General features: G+C 42.2%; 1 protein-coding gene across 5 annotated transcripts in view; it reads left to right on the top strand.

The window, feature by feature from the left end:
- pkn1b (protein kinase N1b) overlaps nt 1–20,206 on the top strand; it is a 42,650-nt gene extending 22,444 nt beyond the window's left edge. For 4 of the 5 annotated variants that reach the window (XM_084926770.1, XM_084926771.1, XM_084926769.1 and 1 more), the window contains 21 exons: nt 1,793–2,093; nt 3,148–3,293; nt 3,401–3,521; nt 5,319–5,464; nt 6,241–6,454; nt 6,557–6,751; nt 6,904–7,013; nt 8,053–8,196; nt 8,396–8,471; nt 9,985–10,114; nt 11,301–11,391; nt 13,408–13,499; nt 13,877–13,949; nt 15,530–15,621; nt 15,762–15,938; nt 16,377–16,439; nt 16,540–16,616; nt 16,726–16,868; nt 18,745–18,852; nt 19,062–19,142; nt 19,225–20,206. In XM_084926770.1, the coding sequence (XP_084782896.1) occupies nt 1,793–2,093; nt 3,148–3,293; nt 3,401–3,521; nt 5,319–5,464; nt 6,241–6,454; nt 6,557–6,751; nt 6,904–7,013; nt 8,053–8,196; nt 8,396–8,471; nt 9,985–10,114; nt 11,301–11,391; nt 13,408–13,499; nt 13,877–13,949; nt 15,530–15,621; nt 15,762–15,938; nt 16,377–16,439; nt 16,540–16,616; nt 16,726–16,868; nt 18,745–18,852; nt 19,062–19,142; nt 19,225–19,428 (2,784 nt within the window). In that variant the 3' untranslated portion in view covers nt 19,429–20,206. The remainder of the gene's footprint in view (nt 1–1,792; nt 2,094–3,147; nt 3,294–3,400; nt 3,522–5,318; nt 5,465–6,240; nt 6,455–6,556; nt 6,752–6,903; nt 7,014–8,052; nt 8,197–8,395; nt 8,472–9,984; nt 10,115–11,300; nt 11,392–13,407; nt 13,500–13,876; nt 13,950–15,529; nt 15,622–15,761; nt 15,939–16,376; nt 16,440–16,539; nt 16,617–16,725; nt 16,869–18,744; nt 18,853–19,061; nt 19,143–19,224) is intronic. The other variant, XM_084926772.1, reaches the window with a different exon arrangement.
- The last annotated feature ends 1,249 nt before the right edge of the window (nt 20,207–21,455 follow it).

Here is a 21,455-nt window from a genome sequence, read left to right as displayed (position 1 = left end):
AAAGCATCCTATGATTGCCTTGGTCAGTATCAGATTGGCATGGTTGCCAGCAGCTTGGATAGAAGTTGTCAACATGACTGCAAATACTTGCTGAGAGAAACACAGTTACTTGAGAAACTGTGACACAAACCAGAAATGGAGAATATTTGTCTTCTAAGTAACAATTGTGCAGACAGTACTGGAAGGTGCATCTTTTACTCTGCCAGCAAACATTTTCCGTTTCTGTTTTGTGTCACACTTTTCACAGTTTCACTACTGCTTGGAGAATAGCTGGTAAGTGTTTGTAGAAAAGTTAGTGTGTTCAAACTGTGGGTGACCACAGCAGTCTGCTACCGATCAAAGCAATCACAGCTGGTTGGATATACACAGTTTTCCCTAGTGACCAGTGGTTGTCAGGAGGTCACTGACCGCTCTCTATATCTCTTTTCCAGAGGCTTTAGCAAAGGAATTCCCATCAAGGTCTTGCAAACACTCAGCAACTGGTCGTCGGAATATTCATTTTTCCCTTACGACTGGTTGCCAAATGGTTACTGACTGGTCTCTAGGTCTTAATCACGTGACCCTACATTGCCGTCATGGTTGTCAAACATCCAGAATGGCAGAAGAGTTAATGTCAGATGGCTAGCAATCACATATCTGCAAAACGTCAGTCTAAATTCCTGCGTGGTTAATTGTACAGCCCATTCAAGAAGTTTTTAGTTTGATTTTGTGAGTAAAACTGTGTTACTTTGTCATATTCCTAGCTAATATTAGCAGGTATCTGATTGTGTATTGCTCACACATAATCTATGGATGCAATTTGGTAACCAAGCTTGTTAGCATTAGCTGCTAATGTAACATGTAACACAGGAGGGTCCAACTCCAGTCCTCAAGTGCCGGTGTCCTGCAGGTTTTAGATGTGTCCTTGATCCAACACAGCTGATTTAAATGGCTAAACTACCTCTTCATCATGTCTTGAAGTTCTGCAGAGGCCTGTTAATGAACTAATCATTTGAGTCCGTCCACCTTTTGTTCAGACTTTCTGTTTGAGACACACAGAAAGTTGGTTTGCAGAAAAAAGCGCTAAAACAGCTTGTTTCTGACATAGGATTAACTGCTGGGCTGCACCAAGGTCCAGTATAAGAAAAATAAGGATGATTATGAACTGTTAATCATGTAAAACTGTTTTATTAGCGACCAAGAAAAAAAAAATGATGCTGGAAATAAGCTCAAATTAAACTCTTGTGCATCTGGTGATATTCTGTTTTTTCCTCTACTAAATATTGCATCTCATGTATGCTTACTATTATGTTTGCTTACTAGTGACCCGTCCAGAAGGAGACCCTGATTGATTTTAGTTTGCATTGTTGCTGTTCTAATCTTCTGTAATCTGGTTAGTGTTGATCAGCAGGAGAGCTGATGTGAGCACTCAGCTCTTTACACACTTAAGTGCTGCCTCTGCTTTGATGCTGCTTCACCATGTCAGCTTGGCAGGTCTCAAATGTTGACGATTTGGCAGGTCTCAAATGTTGACGATTCTCTCACAGACGTACAGTTTTTTTCTCCTTTTATCCTGCAGTGCTTCATTTTGTCAAATATGTGCAGGGTGACTGTTTCCAGCTTTTACTGTCATAACCTCAGCTTTGCTCTGTCACCCTGCAAATCAGTTTCTTAGGTCAAATTGAATAATCCTTCTCATAAACAGCAACCTAAATATAGAACCTTTTTTTCATGTTCTTGTGGGAAATCACCTTTCCCTTCTCTTTAGGCTCTTTAACAATAACAACCATCTCCTTTTTTTTTCCTTTTTCAGAGTGACACAGACAGGCTGTCAGTGCTCCAGCAGCTCGGTCTGGACCAAAACTCAGACTTTTCAGACTCCAGTGTGCAGCAGCGGCTGGATGAGCACCGCGAGAAGATCCGCAGAGAGATCCGCAAGGAGCTGAAGATCAAGGAGGGTGCAGAGAATCTGCGCAGGGCCACTACCGACAAGAGGAATGCCCAGCAGGTGGACTCACAGCTCCGCAGCTCCAAGCGGAAGCTTGAGTCACTCCAGGCTCAGCTCCAAGAGCTGGATGCTCACATTGTGGTCAAAGGCCATGAAGAAAACAAAGGTACGGTGCTTTACTGTATCTGATTTGGAGCATACATCACATGTTGCCTCTGCTGCTGGAGGCCTTTTTGTGTTTCCTCCTTTTAGATAACACTGAGATGTTAATAAGGCACGCTGGAGCTTTGAGTTAAATGCTTTAACATACCAACATGCTCATAGTAGCAGTGCTAATGTTTAGCAGGTAAATTGTTTAGCACCAGGGGTTCCATTCCTGTTTTATCAAATCAGCACCTTTCTATACTCATATTTCCACATGGTGCCTAACGATTATAAAACAGTTGTGAAACTAAACTAAGAAATGAACAACACCTTAATCGAACTCCAGAACTGTAGTTATGATGTGATGATAACATAAGCCTGAGTAATGCACCGTTTCAGCTATAAGGTGCATTACTCAGCTTTAGGTTTTTTTTTCCTAAAAAAAGTCAGGAATTTAAAAAAAAATCTGTTAGCTTTAGCTGATTCCTGCTACTAGATTTATACTTCATAAAACACCAATTGGAAGGAGCCAGGAGAGGTGGTTCGGGCATCTGACAAGGATGCCTCCTGGGCGCCTCCTGGGTGAGGTTTTCCAGGCATGTCCCACCTGGAGGAGGCCCCGGGGGAGACCCAGGACACGCTGGAGGGATTATATCTCTCTGCTGGCCTGGGAACACCTTGGTGTTACCCCCGGACAAGCTAGAGGAGTAGACCGGGAGAGCAAGGTCTGGGCTTGTCTGCTTAGGCTGCTGTCCCCACAACCCGGCCCCGGATAAGCGGAAGAAGATGGATGGATGGAAAATACCGATCTGAAAGTGTCTTTATATTATAAACTTTACTCACTTGTAACTGAAACTTAAACTGAAACCTGATGCCTCCTTAGGCAGGAAATATGTAAAAACATATAAATGTCTTGTATGTTGGCCTTTTATGGAGCAAAACAAGTAAAAAACAAACAACCAAAAGAAAACCTACACACAGTTTTTAGCTTCATGTCCGACCATTTGACAGTGATGTTTGAAAGACTGCATCAGAAGCAACCTGACCTCCTGACCCGACTCTCTTTCTGTTACCAGATTCAAATAAGTCTCCAGGACCCGTCAACCAGACGTCCACCAATCAGCACCGCATAGCTGCTTTGGAGCGGCAGCTGAACATTGAGCTGAAAGTCAAACAGGGAGCAGAGAACATGATTCCAATATATTCCAGTGGCGGTACCAAGGTAACTGAACTAGCACAACCACCAGCAAAAAGTCTTACTCACTATGTTTACTGTCACCTGCACCTTCCGGTGTTCAACCTGTGACATGATCTCTTGTCACTTTTCAGGACAAGAAGCTTCTCCAGACAGCTCAGCAGATGCTGCAGGACAGCAAGACAAAGATCGACATCATCCGCATGCAGATCCGAAAGGCCATGCAGGCAACGGAGCAGTCTGAGGACAACCAAAGTACCTATCGTGCTTTTGTCTCATCTTTCAGTTCCTCCTTTACTCCACCTGTCAGTCTTTCAGCTTATAAACACTGCATATTTTATGATGCGGGCGGATCAATTCTTGGTTCAGAACTTCACAGCGTATAGTCTTCCAGTCAAAAACACACACTCATACGTGCACACACACAAGCGCAGTGTCCATTACAGCCCCCTCACTCTCTCAGGTTAGAGTCTTATTGATGTTCCTGCATCCCCTTGATGTTGCCCAACAACTAAAAGCCATGGCTCATTTAACAGAGGTTAGAGAGCAGGCCGGGCAGATGCGGGGAGCCAGGAAGGGAGTGAGCCTGAAAGGACTGAGTCAGAGATGACAACAGAGCGAAGCACTGGGAAGGAAGGAGTGAGAGATGAAAGAGAATAAGCAGGCAGGATAAAACAAAGCTCAGATTAGCAGCGACGCTAGATAGGACACCAAGCTCGCTGACATAAAGACACACACCTCGATTGGGAAGATGTTTTTTGTTTTGGTCTGTGCCACTTTTCTTCCAGCGTGTTGCTTCTTCAGCTTTTTTTAAAACTGCCAAGTTTGCCATTTTTATGTTAACGCGGATCACATGACTGTTGGTGCATAAATGCAGTCACTCTTGAGGGTATTACCCAACTTTCCAGTTCCTCTCAGCTCCCTGGAAGTCTTTGCATTTAAGCTTTAATGTTTATTTTACACGCTCACTCACAAGGACCTGCGCACAATGTACCCAGCGTGTCAGACGAGCTAGCTGACACGGTGGAGCGTTTACTGGCGCCAGAAATGAGTCAGATGTTTCTCCACAAGTCGGCAGCGACCTCAACCAGAGATAAAAGAGGCTTTAAATGAGGCAGACAAAAACACAATGTCAAATGAGTACTACGATACTACAGAACTTTTCTCTTGGAAAAACTTTCTGTACCGCTGTGACACATGAGACAAAATTATCAAATGTTACGTGTCTGTGGGGGGTATCTGCAATCTCATGAGCCTTTCACCTCAGATATTTCCACAGTAGTTTTGTGGGATTAAGGTCAGGACTTTAAGAAAACTTTAGAGTTTACAACTTGTGTGTTTAGAGATTGTTGTCTTACTGCGTGGCTGAGAAATCCATTTTGCTCTCATTCATCCACACAGCATTGTTTAAACAGCCTTCATCTAAATGATCTGCAGATCAAATGATCTACAGATCATTTAGCCTTCATTCAAGCAAGCTAGCATGGTTCCTTAATGAGAGTAGTGCTTTGTGCTTGCAGACCTGCAATGCACGCTGTTCGTGTTCAGTGATGGTGATGATTCCTGATGGTGGCCTCATAAACGTGACAGATGTCTTTTATCCTCCTGGAAGCTACCCAGGCCTTAACACTCCTGCTAATTAGCTAATCATTGCTAACTGACCGGTTTGCAGATTGTGGAGAGTTACAGTGCTCTTACACACATTCTTACATCTGACTGGTGAGGATCAAATTCGTGAGATATGCTTCTGTAACCGTCTCCAGCTTGATGAGGATCAACAGCCTGTTCTTTAAAACCCCACCATAGAGGTTTTAGCCTGGGGTGACCAAGTGTAAAACATCTTTTGTTTGTTTTGTCTTTAATTAGATTTCTCCTGCAAATTTTGGTTTGTGTGGAACTCTCACAGTGTTTAAGGTTATATTTATGAGCAAATGGAAACAAAGAATCCAGTGCATCGTTGGAAAAAAGCCTCGTTACACTTTCTGTTTCTATGTCATATTTGGTCATTTTTGCCCTTTGTTCATGTTGTGTGCTGTTCACACCTTGTCCCAGGTAAGCCGGACCTGTGTGGGGCGGAGCTGCGTGTGGAGGAGCTGTGGCATCACTACCGTGTGGAGCACGCCATGGCTGAGGGAGCCAAGAACATGATGCGACTGCTGGGTGCGGGAAAGGTCCAAGATAAGAAGGCCATTGCTGAGGTCAGAGAGGAGATGGTTGAAATTTTTCTGGGTCAGAGATCTACAGTCCTGGCAGTATCATCTGTTTTAAACCCTAAAAAGTTTCATTTGCGTCTCTCCTTTGGGTAGATGTAATAGAAAATGCTGAGTTCTGTGCTGTATGTTGTTACCGTTAAACAGATCCAGGCTAGCTGCTTCTCACAATTGCCAGTCTCAGATGTTAGTCAAACAATGCTAACCAATTACTAGCTGTACCTTTGTGGTGATATCAGTCACGTATCTCTCTGAAAGAAAGTGAAAGAGTCATAACATTTGTTCCTAAATACTGAGCCAATCCTTAAAGTCTCAGTGTTTCTTTGGAAAAGGCAGAAGCAAAAACCTGTACTTTTATTGGTGCGAACACATTCACATAATCCAGAGTACTCATTTCAAAGAGATTTGGTTACATTTTCTAATTCTGACTTTTTTTTCCTTTAAGCATTGCTAAATAATGTCAGTTTAGCCTCCTCATTTTGCAAGAAAAATAGGAAATGGATGCAGCAGTTTATTGAAGCATCCAGTGAAACCATTTCTTATGAGGCTTCAGTGAACAGTTGACGGTTCAGCCGAAAGCCCGTTTGACCCACAGACCTGTTAATCTCTCAGGTCCTGGTTCAGGTCTTTGCTAGATTTTTCCTGTTTTTTAAGGAAAAGTCTTTCACCATTTACAAGAAAGACTTTAGCACAGGACAGTATGTTAAAAAAATCTGAAATCTGTCTCCAGTCTCACAGCTTTGTATTCTTTCTGCGCTCCGCAGGCTCAGTGTGGTTTGAGCGGCTCGTCCCAGCGTCTGGACCTGCTCCGATGTTCTCTGGAACAAAGACTGCTGGAGCTGCCTGAGGATCATCCCAAAGCCTGCCTCATCAAAGAGGAGCTAGTGCTGGCCTCCTCCTCAGCTTTCAGCTCCCGTCACAGCACCCCATATGTCCATAACCAGTACAGCACCCTGATCAAACCATCACCCCTTACAGGTAGACAGAATAAATAGGAGAATAAAACAGCTTTCAGCATATTCAGTCAGAGTTTATTATTCAAAAACGTAAGGTTAATTCCTCTTTGCCTTTTCTTTCCAGGCAGTCTTCAGGTTCGGCTTCTGGGCTGTGTGGGACTGCTGGAGGTCGTCCCAGGGAGAAATAGAGGGACCCCTGTCGTTCTGCCTTCTTACTCCACACCAGATGGACGCTCCTCATTCAAACTGAGCGGCCTCTACAGCCGGAGCACCAGCAGCATGAGCCTCAAGATCCCCAGTAAGAACGAGGACCTCTCGTGTAAGTGTTCCTGGTCTTTTTTTCCCATTAAATTAAGCTCTAGATGACTATAGTAACTAAAACAAATTGACGCTTGAGGCTTATAATTTAATAAAATGCAGCCCCCGGTTGGCAGTCGACATTTTTACTTAGTGTTTGTGTATCTTTAACAGCGGAAGTGAGCGCCGTGCTGAAGCTGGAGAACACAGTGGTGGGTCAGACAGCTTGGAGAACAGTTGGAGAGCAGGCCTGGGACCAGACCTTCACTTTAGAGCTGGAAAGAGTACGACAAAGCACACTCTCAATCTGTTACACTGTCACAGAAATACTGTGGTTCTAGCCTAAGCTGTCAAGCAGTGCTTTTCATGGGCTTTTACACGTGCTACAGTGCATTTGATGGGTTGTTACCCAGAAAAATACCTTCATTTTAAAATAGAGCAGAGATTTTGTTTTGTTTTTTTTTTTCACTTGGATTTGTTTCCAATTCCTTACTTGGTTTAAATTCACACATTTCCCCTTCAGTATCATCTTCTAGCGCAGCGGTCACCAACCCCCGGGCCTCGGACCGGTACCGGTCTGTGAGTCGTTTGGTACCGGGCCGCAAGAGTTGAGGCTCAGGTGTGAAATGTATGGTTTTTAGGGTTTTTATCGGTTTTCAGTGTTATTTTGTTATCGTTTTTATCGTTAACTGTTTTCCTGGGTCTTTTCACGTGTGTTATGAATAAATCTTCTTTTTTTCGGCACCGGTACTAGTTTTATTTTGTTGTATTTATCCGCGACACCTTAAAGGCTGGTCCGTGAAAATATTGTCGGGCATAAACCGGTCCGTGGCGCAAAAAAGGTTGGGGACCGCTGTTCTAGCGCACTTCTGGACGATTTCCAGCACAGCTGCTATATATAAATCTCTCCCTGTAAGTCTTGCCCTCTTCGTCCTTGTGCCTCTGTGATGCCCACTGGATCTCCTCCAGTGTGTCAAAATTATGATCATTCAACCAGATTTACATTCTGGTGGGGAGGAGGGAGTTGTCCAAGTCACAGAAAGGCAAATCTGGCGAGCAGAGGGGCGTTAGGAAGATAGTGAAGAAGATTGTGTTGTTCTGCATTGACAGCCTGAATCTGGGGAGCAAATTCGCAGTGCACAACCACGATGAAGAAACTGTCTGTTAAATGTTTACACTGTCACTGAGCTGCAAATGTCGTTCCTATAGCGATAACCAAGCATGAGCTTAGATCCTGTTTCTCACGGTTTCCCTGAAGCAGAACTGCGGACTTGTTTTTTTTTAATGTATCGAAGCAATCGAATGTTCGTGTTTTGTGATTAGTCCAGGGAGATGGAGATCGCTGTGTACTGGAGAGATTATCGCTCCCTGTGTGCTCTGAAGTATCTGAAGCTGGAGGATTTCCTGGACAACCAAAGACACCAAGTCCAGCTGGAACTGGAGCCACAGGGGCTGCTGCTGGCTGAGGTACTGGGCAGACACATGCGTGAATATTACAGCTCCCTTTTAGTCTCATCAGAACCTCCTCATCATTCATATTTGCCTGCAAACACTAAAACACAAAAGTACCTAAAAAACACAGTCGCTGGATCGGCACAGTCGCTGTGTTTTTTTTTTTACCTGAGGCGCAGACTAGAGTTGTAACGGGTAACTGTGCATGTTTCAGGTGACCTTCTTCAATCCAGTCATAGAGAGAGGCCGAAGACTCCAGAGGCAGAAGAAAGTCTTTTCTAAGCAGCACGGTATGCTCCAGTGTTCACACACAACCTTTTTATATCCACGTTTGGACTTTAAAATCTTTTTCCCAGCTCGCTGCTTTTCTTGTTTCACATTTTTTTGACAAGCGGATCAGTTTTTAGAGCTGTGTAAAACCACGTGTACGTGCTCTGCAGCGCCATCTACTTGTGGAAAAGGAGACTTGAATCCACCAGTGAACAAAAGAATGAGAAGCGTGTGTGCGTTAAGTCACCACCGCTGGCTTTATCAGTCTGTGACTGCGATCTGTCATTCAGACATGGATCCTCTTTGCATGATTGCTCCTCACGGCTTCATTCAGACGTACTCAGAACACACTGATGGAAAGTACACCAAGTGATGCATAATGCATGAGGTCAGAGTTTTCTTAACTGCAGCGGTTTTTTGGTAGCTGCCTTAATAATTAGAGAGGTTATAGGAATACATCCATAACTGTCCTGGCAAAATAAAAAAGCTTAGAGCTCTGCGAAGTAAAGCTCTTGGTGTCATTTGCTGTTAGACACTGTTAGCAGGTCGGGGATAATAAATTTTTGGTAATTAATAATGTTTTTCTGCATTGCATGCAAATGTGTGCAGCCCTTTCACTCTGGAGAAGATAATGAGAGGTTTCTGTCATCTGAGTCTGCAGAATTGTAATAAATGCACAACAAAAAGCTTCCTGAAGCAGTTAGTGTTAACTGGGGTTATTGCCAGCACTGGTGAGCAGTGGTGAAGATTTTATGCTTCAAAATTTGACATGAGCATGAGAGGTCTTTGGAGAGGTCTGTATGTACCTCCAACAAAAAACTTTAAACTGTCTGTTTTGCTCTCTCTGAATTTTTTTTTTAGTTCAAAAGCCTTTTTGAACACAAACAGGAAAACTTTGAGGATGTTGTCAGATTAGTCGGAGGCTTAAAGCGAGTGTGTCACATGGCAGGTTTTTCCCCTGTTTAAAAAGTTATTGTTAGCTAAGCTGACAACTCAGCATGTCGGAGAGACAAGTGCACGACTGTAATTTCCCCTCAGTGACTCTGAGTGACTTTCTCACTTGTGCCATGTTGAAAGTGATCATTACTGCATGTTGTTAGGTCTGAGCGGGTTGCACATGCACACATTCAGATGCCGTCAGGTTAAAAGGAAAAGGGATGCGTGTCTTAAAAAATTATTTGATATAGCTTAGTGGGTCGGCCACTATTTGCAAGGTAAGCAACTCTAGCACCTTTGTGTCCATGTGGTCGCAGCAAAGTCTGCCTGAGCCTGGTTCAGCTGGAGGTTTCTTCCTGTTAAAAGGGAGTTTGTCCTTCCCACTGATTCTTGGGGTTTTCTCTGTATTATTGTTGGATCGTTACTTTACAATACAAAGCACCTTCAGGTGGTTGTTGTTGTGATTTGGTGCTGTATAAATAAACAGAATTGCTGAATGATACATACATCAGTTATTCTAAATTAAGATATTTTACTCGCTTCAAGCCTGCTGCATGTGAAGTTTTGTTTATAATATTTGGCAATGTGTACGTTTAGGTAAAGCTTTCCTGCGGGCCCGTCAGATGAACGTGGACATCGCTACCTGGGTCCGCCTGCTGAGGAACGTCATCCCGAGCGGAAGCAGCACGCCCAGTTTCACAAGCAGCCCGCTCACAACCAGTGCAGGGTATGTAACTAATGTGTCTGCAGGTGGACTGAAATGCATATGGTATGCCTTAATGCATTTCAGTTATTAATTTAGGATATGTTTATTTTAAGTCGTGGTCATTGATCAGTGTAGAGCTGATTAAAGGAATCAATATCTGACCACTTTGGACCAGTTGCTAATGGGTGGTGGATCTTATGTAGCTTTAAAGAAGTTTTTAATGTCTGCCATTATTTATATTTTTATATTGTCATTATTATTATTGTTATTATTGCATCATTTAGACAGTGTGAGTTACACCTGAGCGGGTATTCTTGAAGTTGAGTTTATTGTTGGCGGTGTATTCATTTTCATTTTTTACCAGTAAGTAAATACCGTATTTTTCGCATTATAAGGCGCACTGTCGATGAACGGGTCTGTTTTCATACATAAGGCACACTGGATTATAAGGCGCATTAAGCAAAACAAAACAGTCAGATAAGTCAAACTTTACTCAACTCTTCTTCTTGCGTCCTCCACTTCTTTACCATTGATTCATTAATGTTGAATTCTCTCGCAGCTGCTCTATTCCCATGTTGTTGCAGTATATTAATGACTAACCTCGTATTGTAGATGGATTATCTCAGTTGTTCTCCTGACTGAAGTTTGGTCCATTTACAGCATCCTGCCATGCAATTGCATTTGTCCCTAACCATCGGGAAACCTCACATGAGCTTTTATTGAGTGGAAAAAAGTTAGCGTTCATCTGTTTTCATGGCTGCCTGGATGTTAAACTTAATTGTTACACCTGGTAAAGCAGCAACGCTGATGATTTTATTAAAGATGAAAGAATTTAGACAGTTTTTAACTCTCAGTGATGCCGCAGTGTTCGTTTGACTTTGGGACCTGAAACGGACGGAGTTTTGGACCCAGATTACTCCGCAAGGCTCCTGCCGTAATGCTCCGACAATCCATCAAGCGGTGCGGCTTCATAGCTTACCAAAGTCCTGCTAAAACATTGTTTGACAGATTTTTGAGCGCCGTGTACCACATAAAATCAGTCCGACGTCAGTAAGCGCAACCAGAATTCATACATAAGGCACACTGTCGATTTTTGTGAAAGTTAAAGGATTTTAAGTACGCTTATAGTGCAGAAAATACGGTAATGCTTTTATTTGTGTCTCCACAAAGTTTTATTTCTTTTTTCTTTATTTTGTGCACTCTGCAGGGAAATCTCAGTGGAGAAGCTAAACCTGGAAACTGACCATCTGGTAAAACCTGAAGTCAAGACAGATGTAGTGGACTCACCTGCTCCCGTGGTGAGTGAGATGCAGAGATTCCGTTGGGGGAAAGATGGGCATCTTTATACTATCACGTTACCATTTTCCTGTTTTCCTACCTGCAGCCTCTGTCTTGAAAACAGTGCTCCTTGTCATACAGGCTGCCTTCCTGTGGGCTGCAGTGAAATCTAAGACCGGCCTAGCTAACTGAAATCTCAGGGAGACAGCTTTAATGAGACATAATTGGATGGAGGGGAGCTTTAATTTGATCAAGTCCAAATCTGTGTGATTTTCCCAGTGTGAAGAACACAGTCTGCAGAGGGTGATAGTGTGGGAGTGAAGAATAGAGAGGTGGAAAATAGAGGAGCTGTGACAGCGAAGCAAAGAACCAACTGAGCCTGAAAATTAAACTTATTTCATTTTCACTTACTTATGAAAGGGAAACAGTTATTATTAAAAACAATGCAGTTTAGGAAGAATAAAAGGAAAATAATTTTCAGGAACTGCTTTAAAGATTATGACAATTATCAAAAATACACAGTTTATTCTGGTTTAAATCCAGAGACATTAAATCATTTAATTTATTTAAAATTGCATCACATAAGGGAATAGGCTAATGTCAAACATAAGGCCCGGGGGACAGAATTGGACCGGCAGAGATTCCAATCCGGCCCATCCGGAAATCCGGAAAGATTTGGAAAAAGTAAAGGAGTGCATAGATTTTGAACTTTTAACTATATATTTATAGTTTGCAGCTTTTTCTATTGATTAAGATCTCCTCCACAACCATTCATGAAATACCAAAGTAAATAAGGAGTAGATTAAAAATTAAATGACAAAAACTTTCCTGTTTTTCCAGTATCTGCTGTATCTACTGTAGAAATGTTCTACTGTAGAAAAAAGGGACATTATTAAAAATACAAGACTGTCTGGGCAATGAGTTACCAGACCTTTTTCTGTTATTTTAGCATGTGAAAGAAATTTAATTTTAATTATACAGCGCTAAATCACAACATCAGTCATCTCAAGGCGCTTTATCTTGTAGGCTAGACCCTACAATAATACATAGAGACAAAAACCCAACAATCATATGGCCCCCTATGAGCAAGCACTTTGGTGATACAAGGTGGGAAGGAAAAACTCCCTTTTAACAGGAAGAAACCTCCGGCAGAACCAGGATCAGGGAGGGGCCGTCTGCTGGGAACGGTTGGGGTGAGAGAAGGAAAACAGGATAAAGACATGCTGTGGAAGAGAGACAGAGATTAATAAGAAGTATGATTCAGTGCAGAGAGGTCTATTAACACATAGTGAGTGAGAAAGGTGACTGAAGAAGAAATACTCAATGCATCATGGGAACACCCTTCCTGTTCTTCCTGTTAAAAGGGATTTTTCCTTCCCACTGTCGCCAAGTGCTTGCTCATAGGGTGTCGTCTGAGTTTTCTCTGTCTTATTGTAGGGTCTTTACTTTACATTATAAAGCACCATGATCCCTTTAAATAATATTACATTATTACAGGAACTAAACAAGGGGACAAAATATCATCTTTTCATATATAAGCTTTAATTTGGTGATTTCATTCCTTGCATTCTAAATGTAATAATCCAAATTATACACTTTATGCAACATGGCTTGTCAGTACACTGTATACCAGCAGAGCTAGTGTGACTTTAAATATAAGAGGCCAGAGAGGAAGACAGACAGATTTAGACAAGCAGAGAGAGAGCCCGAGGGGGAGAGGGGCTCGTGGCAGATGGTGTGTTCAGCGGGGTTGAAGTATTATGAGATTAATTACTCTGATGTTTTTTAGACAACTAATTAGCAGTGAGAGGGGAGCGAGGAGGACAGGGGAGAGGGGAGGAGCGAGGCTGTCGGCCAACAGGGGGATCTGACCATCAGGCTCGATGAGCATCAGTGACTGATTGTCTGCTTCTACAGATGTTCTCCATCATTTTGCCCTCTTTTTGCTGTATTCCCTTATTGGTATTATCTCCCCCCTGTGTCTCTTGTCATTCAGTATGCTGGTGTTTCACATTTCCCCTCCCCTGTTATCACAGGAACAGACGCCGGTCATTGAGCCTCCGTCCAAACCAGAAGTCCCCGTTCAGGAGACGCCAATCAGATCACAATCCCACAACTCTTTAAGCAGGTGCAGAAATAGACAAAGATCCTTATCTCTCTCTGTCTCACACACGCACACACACACACACACACACACACACTTGAACCCACACCTGAGCATGTCTTTTGCAATATTGCCAGCACAGCATGACACCAGGAAGACACCCCCTCACACAATATGGCCATATTTCGTAACCTCTTTTTTTTTAACACCTGATTTTAACGCTGAGTCATCATTAATATGGATTACTGCATATGTCACCCCAGAATAAGACATGCTTTACTGTGTTAGACGCTAAAACGCAGAACAAAAAAGCGAGATTCTGGTGTATGTAACAGATTTTGTTGAACGTTATGAAAGACATTTATTGCATTCGCTGTATAATCGTAATTTCCCTCTCTCAGGCCCAGCAAAGGACCTCTTTCCCTGCAGGACTTCAAGCTGATCGCTGTTCTCGGCAGGGGCCACTTCGGGAAGGTACTGTGTTTCATTTGCAAAATGATAAAATACACATCTGTTGTGTAAATAAGCATTTTAATATTAGCAGCCTGTCAGTAAACACAAGCTCCATGCAGCTCCATGCAGCTCCATGGAGCATTTTAGCCTGTTTTAGCTCTGTGGGCCTCATTCATGTGGGCATGTGAAATAACTGTTTGATTGATGAAACGTGCACACTGAACAGTTTTATTCTTTCCATCATACATTTGGTATTAGATCTCGGTATTACACCCCCTATGAGCTTTGAATTCTAGGCTTTTTCACAGAATCCAACCGACTTGTGAGTGGCAGATCATACCTACTAATCTTAGCCAGTATATCAGCTGATCTTAGCTATATATATATCTATATATCTGTATCTATAATAACTAAGATCTGTTGATGTAAATAGCTGAGAAAGTTTTCATTTATAACAGCAGATAAATGAACATTTAAAAATGATAGAAGAGATGGGGGGAAGCACCCTTTAACCCAGGGGTGTCAAACTCAAATACACAGTGGGCCAAAATTCAAAACTGGAACAAAGTCGCGGGCTAACGTTAATATTTATTGAAATATATTTATTCCTCCAGATATAAGAATGAATCTTTTCTTATGGACTCAAACACGTTTTGCTGAAAAACTGAATATGGAACAAGCAAAGCTTAATACTAAACAATATATATATTAGCTGTATAATACCAGTAGGCCAGCTCTAATAATAATTTGGTATGGCTTCGTGGGCCAAATGTAATTAGGCTGCGGGCCAAATTTGGCCCACGGGCCAGAGTTTGACACCTATGCTTTAACCGTTTCACGAGTGTTGACTTTGCATTATTTGTCCACCAGAGGGCACTTTGTAACTTCCTTATTGGCAACAGGTGTTTGGAGCCACAAACAAAATTACCTGCTAATCTGAGTGGAGTCGGGGAGAATATAAACTAGTAAATAAATAACTACCCATAAGAATTGTTAGTGAAATCTGTTTATGTTTCATGTGTCTGTAAGACAACATTTTGGCCAATATATTGGAATATTGGATTGCCAAATATCAGTATTGAGGATAGGATATATTAGGTAAAGCATTTCCTCAGCCAGCCTGGACATAGTTCAAGGCCGTTCTAAATTTAGTTGCAGAGTACGAAGATATTCTTGTCAGAAAATACTGATAAAGCTCAAATGTGTCCATTCATACTGTTGAACGAAGCCCAAGGAACACATAATAGAGCTGCAATCAACCAAATAAACCACCACCACCAAAAAAGCTATACAAATACAGGCTATTTTACCATACTTCCCTAAATACTCACACTTACTGCAAAAATACCTCCCGGATAAATGCAGGGTTGCTCCAAGTTCATATTTATTGAAAATAAAAATGCTTTAGGGTTCAGGCTGAGGCAGGTTGAGTAGGAGGGAGAGTACTGAGTGCTTTATTAGATATGCTTTTTGATCCCAAAGACAAAATTACAGAATTACACCTGCCTTCTGTTACTTTTTTCCAGTTCATTTCCATTAGCAGAGAGTTACTCAACAAAAACTCTGAAGTGATTAACGAAAGCTTTTGTTGGACTCTTCAGGTGCTGCTATCGGAGTACAAAAAAACAGGCAGCCAGTACGCCATCAAAGCCCTGAAGAAAGGAGACATCGTCGCGCGTGATGAAGTGGAGAGGTAGCTGTGCTTTACCACCTTAACCACATCTCTGCTGCACGACAAGAGCTCATTCACCTCATAATTACACAATGATTGTCTCATGTGCATCCCCCCTCCTTCCCCGTCCCTCCCCCTTTCCTCTGTCTGTCCGTCTCCAGTCTGATGTGTGAGAAGCGGATCTTTGAGATCGTCAACGGCTCCCACCATCCCTTCCTGGTCAACCTGTTTGCATGCTTCCAGACGCCAGAACATGTGTGTTTTGTCATGGAGTACACGGCAGGAGGAGACCTCATGATGCACATACATGCAGACGTCTTTTCTGAGCAACGTGCTGTGTGAGTTCTGCTTTGTCATGCATGTATACCTACACATCATATCTACAGGAGCTGCTCGGCCACGGAAACCCGTGCCATGAAGCTCCCGGCACACAGTTTTGCTGCTGATGTTAATGTGTACGGAAGTTTGAAGCAGTTTTTGAGTCAACAGAGCGTCTGTGACTTTCACGCACTGCAACTTTGTGTAGTCGGCTCCTTTGTGGCTGAGCTTCTGTGGGTCTTAAATGCTTCCACTCTACAATAACACGGTTAATTGTGGGATATGTAGGCGGGAAGAAATTTGACAAACCGAAGCTTGAATTCAGCGAGCTCTTTAGTGTGACTCATTCTTTCATGAATGGCTCGGTGCGCAGACTTTATACACCTGGAGGAATGGGACTGAAGTCATGCTTCACACTTTTCTTCTGGGTCTCTTGCTTTCTGTCGTCTGTACAACAGGTTCTACTCTGCCTGTGTGGTCTTGGGTCTTCAGTTTCTTCATGACCACAAGATTGTGTATCGGTGAGTGTTTGTATCGTCTCCGTCTTTGCATTCCACACATAACGCGTTTCCTTTCTCTTTGAAGTAGTCGACATAAATCTGATTCCTTTTCTTCCATCAGGGATCTTAAACTGGACAACCTGCTGCTGGACACTGAGGGTTATGTTAAAATAGCTGACTTTGGGCTTTGTAAAGAAGGTGAGTGTTCATCATATGTTGATCACACTGATCCTCTGTTCCCTTCTGTTTGGTTAAATCTGACTCAACCCTCACATGGTGGTCACCCTTTGTTTCTTTCTTTTCTGAGGCATGGGTTATGGAGACAGGACCAGCACATTCTGTGGGACTCCTGAGTTTTTGGCCCCAGAGGTGCTCACAGACACATCGTACACCAGGGCAGTCGACTGGTGGGGCCTCGGGGTGCTCGTCTATGAGATGCTGGTGGGAGAGGTGAGAACTAGTCAGTCACCACATTCGCACAGGGGCCATTTTCTCCTGACGTTGCTCTCACCCATGTGATTGTTGTTAGGGTAGAAAGGGTAGATGATCCTTGTAGCGCTGACCCAAGCTCAGACGCAGAGGATCAGATGATCCCCGATTCCCAGAGTTACATGACTTGCTACCTTCTGAGCTTCCCACTGAGCATGACAGGAGTGGGGAAAAGGTTGTGTAAATGTCATGAATACCCATCTTTCTTCGAGCTTCTTATCTCCTGCCTGGATGTCAAATAAAATGACAAAAAATGAAACACTAACACTGAAGATGCCATCTTTAGGTTTCATAAAAAGTCATGACAGGGGCATGTTTACTGTTTCTAACACTTTAAAAACGTTTGATAGCAGATGAAGCTGTTAGCATAAGGCTTGAAAGCAGAATATTTTCTCTTTCGTGCTTGATGTGGGACTCTGTTCATCTGGACGTAGCATTTTCAGTGGGAAAAACGTTTCGTCACTCATCCAAGTGACTTCTTCAGTCTCAGTCTCGGTTTTCAGTCTCTTGAACAGAATCAACTTTTGGAGGTTTACTTACCTGGATGATTGAGCATCAAGACTTTTTATGTCATAGTGCAGCAGAGGTAGTCAGTGGGTGATTAGGCATCCAAACTCTTTAGTGCTGTAACATGGTCTGGTTATTGTCTTACTTAAATAAGGATGGTGGCTAAGCTGCTTCAGGTGTATTGTTATGCATTAGAAAAATGTTCTACAATGTCCTGGGCCTTCTGACCTCAGGTAATCACATGATAGGGCGGGGCTAGATTTCACAGTGAGTTCACCCCAAACCTTGGCTGATTGTGACCTACACCCATTTTCACACCTTGGCTCGTGGGGTTAGGTAGAGCATCATTAGGGGGTCCTTTGTCCCTCTCGGGGGGGACACTCCCACAGGGCTTAAATCTGGGACTCTCCACCATTTGACCCTAGAACTGAAGAAGCTTCTCGAATGAGAGGTGAAACGTCTTGAAGCAACTTATAGAAGTCCAGATGCTTTTCTTTCCAAGCTCCTTAAAAGAGCAGCTGAAATATATAAACTCCAATGTTTATTTATCTTAATAATGAATCATTAATTTAATTTACACGCGTCATGTAAATTTCATTTGACCAGGTTCCATTAAATGTAACATTTTTATTGTACTCGTGTACCAATATTCTATGAAAAATTTACATATAATCAAATTACTTAAAGTCAGCATTTTGTCCATAAATATATTGAGTGTGTGGTTGGTTAAATGTTAAACCAAGTGTGACAAGAGTCATTAGTTACAGTGTAATACCACTGTAACTAATGATGAGTATGCTACAGAATGTAGTTGAATAAAACGTTTTGTTTTTTTAGAATAATTAAATTAAGCCTTATATCATAAACTTACCTCATGTTTTCAGTCTCATCCGTGTCCTCCTCTTCCAGCTACTTCTACTATCAGCTGAGCTGTAACATAATACAGGCAGTAACCGTCGGCAGGACCTCGAAGACTAAAACCTGTTTACGAGACTTCTCACAGACGCTGTCTAACTCTTTACTTATAGCCAGTGTCACAAAAGCAGCTGTTTCCCTGATAGCTGAGCACTTGCCGTTTTATCACACTGGGTCATTCTCATAGTGAAGACATTTATTTAAACAGACCAGACAACTGCATGCATTAATGGGATATTTCACTCGGTCAAACCATCAAAAAGTGACATTTTGAAGCCTTTTTTTCCTTTCAAAATGTTGGATGAAATAACATAAAGATAAAAAATTATTTACAACTCATTAGTTGTTCCTGGTTGATGCTATTTGTTAACCTAATCAGATTTTACAGATGTGTAATGTATAATGTTTGTTTCAGTCTCCTTTCCCAGGTGATGATGAAGAGGAGGTTTTTGACAGCATAGTGAACGATGAAGTCCGCTACCCGCGCTTCCTCACCACTGAGGCCATCGGCATCATGAGACGGGTCAGACTGACGATGCTTTCTTAAAGTTATTTTGGGCTTTTGTGTATTTCTAATAATAATAATAATAATAATAATAATAATAATAATAATAATAATAATAATAATAATGGATTGCATTTATATAGCGCTTTCTGTTTGATTTTTAGGAAGGTTTTGATATGTCTTCACGTTTTTTTGTGCTCATAAGTGACATTTTTGGTTTTTTCTAGCTGTTGAGAAGAAATCCCGAAAGACGTCTCGGTTCTGGAGAAAAGGATGCCGAAGAGGTCAAAAAGCAGCCTTTTTTCAGGGTGAGCATTTTTTCTTTCATATTTTTTTTTTCCCTTGGCGAGAACGTTGATTGACAGCTACCTAAACCTAAATCCCATTCAGGTAATGGACTGGGAGGCGCTCCTGCAGAGAAAAGTCCCGCCCCCGTTCGTTCCCAACATAGTGGGGAAAGAAGACGTCAGCAACTTCGACGAGGAGTTCACCAACGAGCCTCCCACCCTCACACCGCCCCGCGAGCGCCGAGCCCTCTCCCGTAGGGAGCAAGATTACTTTAAGGATTTTGACTACGTCTCTGACCTCTGCTAAACTCCGCGGTCAGAGGTCAAAGGGTTATTAGCTCCCCACTGCCAGCCACAGACTCTGAGAGGAGACTGAGAAGTGAAAGGCTGCTGTAAAAGCACAGAGGAACTTGATGTTGATGAGAAGCGAGGAGCACTCTCTTCTCCGCGTGCTCACGATGAGATGAAGCACTGGCCGGGCCGAGCGTCAATGATTGCGCGTTCCAAACACAGGCAATGACAAACAGACTGTCTTGGGGGTGGGGGGGTCACGAGAAGAACTGAAGATAATCCAGGTTATCAGATCCTGCTGTTTATTTGAAACGCTCACAGAGCCTCAAAATCACAAAGAGTGAAAAAAATGTGATGATTCTGACAGGAAGCGCTCTTTTTTTCCTGCATTTGCTACACTCTGTCGTCCCTTTATCTCTGCTGTCTGTTGCTGCTACAGTGTGTGTTTAGCCATGTGCACTGTCCTCTGCCTCAGTCATGAATGTATCCACGTGATCCGCAATCGTGCACCACCCGTACATTACCACCCGGGGGAGCCAGAGGAAAGAGGGGCTCTCTTCTTTTGATTAAGCCAAAGAAAGGCAGGAGCAAGTGGAGGGTCTTGCTCAGTCGTCTTTGTGTTGCGTTCCCACCGACTTTTGGTACAACACAGATTTTTGACTCCAATCGTTTTTCAGAGACAGGAAGCTTTTACAATTTTTGTGATTTTAAAGTTTTGTTTTTCCCTCATCTGTGTTTCTTCCTCTGTCATTTGCTGGTGAAATGTGTTGACTCAGTAAAAATGTGAACCCAAACTTTGGAAAATTTGGTGATTTAATGCCCCCCCCCAACAACACACACATCTGCTTTATATTCTTACATCAGCACATTGTTCGCACACACATGTGAGCGATAAAGGAACCCTGTCGGTCCAGACAGAAGAAATGATTTGAACTCCAGGTTCCTCAAAGAAAATGTTTCTTTACGATAGGTTTGTGGTTTTATATTAAACTAAAAATAAACTCAAAAAGAGGTGTGAAGAATTTGTTTTGTTTACTTAAAGAAAAACGAAAAAATAGACAAACCTGAAAAAAATTTTAAACCTACAGAATTAAGATAAAATAAGAATAATCAGGAAGTGTGTTTGATTTTAATTCTATATCAGCTTAGTGATATTTGTCAACAAGCCTCAGGAAGCTTCAGTACAAACAGTTTGTTAGGCTAAAAGTGTTTGGTGTTTATCGTAATACCTGAAAACCCCCGTACTGTAATAAATAAAAGGACTAAAAGTGACATTAAAATGAATAAAAACCAAATGGAAATGTTTTAAACAATAAGTAAAATGAAATAAAAATGAAAACTAACAATGTAGTCTGTTACTGGCAGCTGAAAGACCAGTCCAAAGAGTTTTGACTGAGCGATGGCGCAGATGTATCCAGAGTTTCTGTGATTGCTTTAATTGAAGGGTGATTTGCAGGAGAGCAGCACACAGATGTGCGTGTAATTTCTTTCTTGTGTCGCACTGACCCCACAGCATTTTGGATTTGGGGAGTGGATCGATTATCCCTGCTCACTAAGGCCTAGACGGGAAAAAAAAAAAAACAGGTAAAATGTAAAAGGATGACTAAACATGTCTGAGTTACTCAGGGTCCCAGCTGGTATCATTATTGGTGCTTTAAGGGAACTATTATGCAATTAAAGTACACAGACACAGATCATGTTTAAAAACTGCACTTTATTTACTTGTAGCCTGTCACTAAACCACAGTTTGTTCCCATTTATTTAGTTGACTCTAAGATAAAACACTTTGACAGACATAAAATAGGATTTTTGCACCAACAAGGTGATTTACAAAGAGGTCGGCATGGTGTGCAGTCTGTCCTTAAAAAATCTGAGGAAACTAGACAAGTCTTTTAATACTGTAAATCTTGTCGTCCTCCCCCCCTTACTGTGACATCTACAATGATATGATGAGAATCTTTGTATTTTGATTAGGTACAGCCCCCTGATTCATTTCAGGTTTACTTAATGGACTGTATATAAAAAGAAGGATGTAGACACTGT

This window comes from Perissodus microlepis, chromosome 4 (assembly GCF_051167445.1).
Source record: "Perissodus microlepis isolate ML-2025 ecotype Zambia chromosome 4, ASM5116744v1, whole genome shotgun sequence".
NCBI lineage: Eukaryota > Metazoa > Chordata > Actinopteri > Cichliformes > Cichlidae > Perissodus > Perissodus microlepis.
This window is presented reverse-complemented; position numbering and strand designations above follow the sequence as displayed.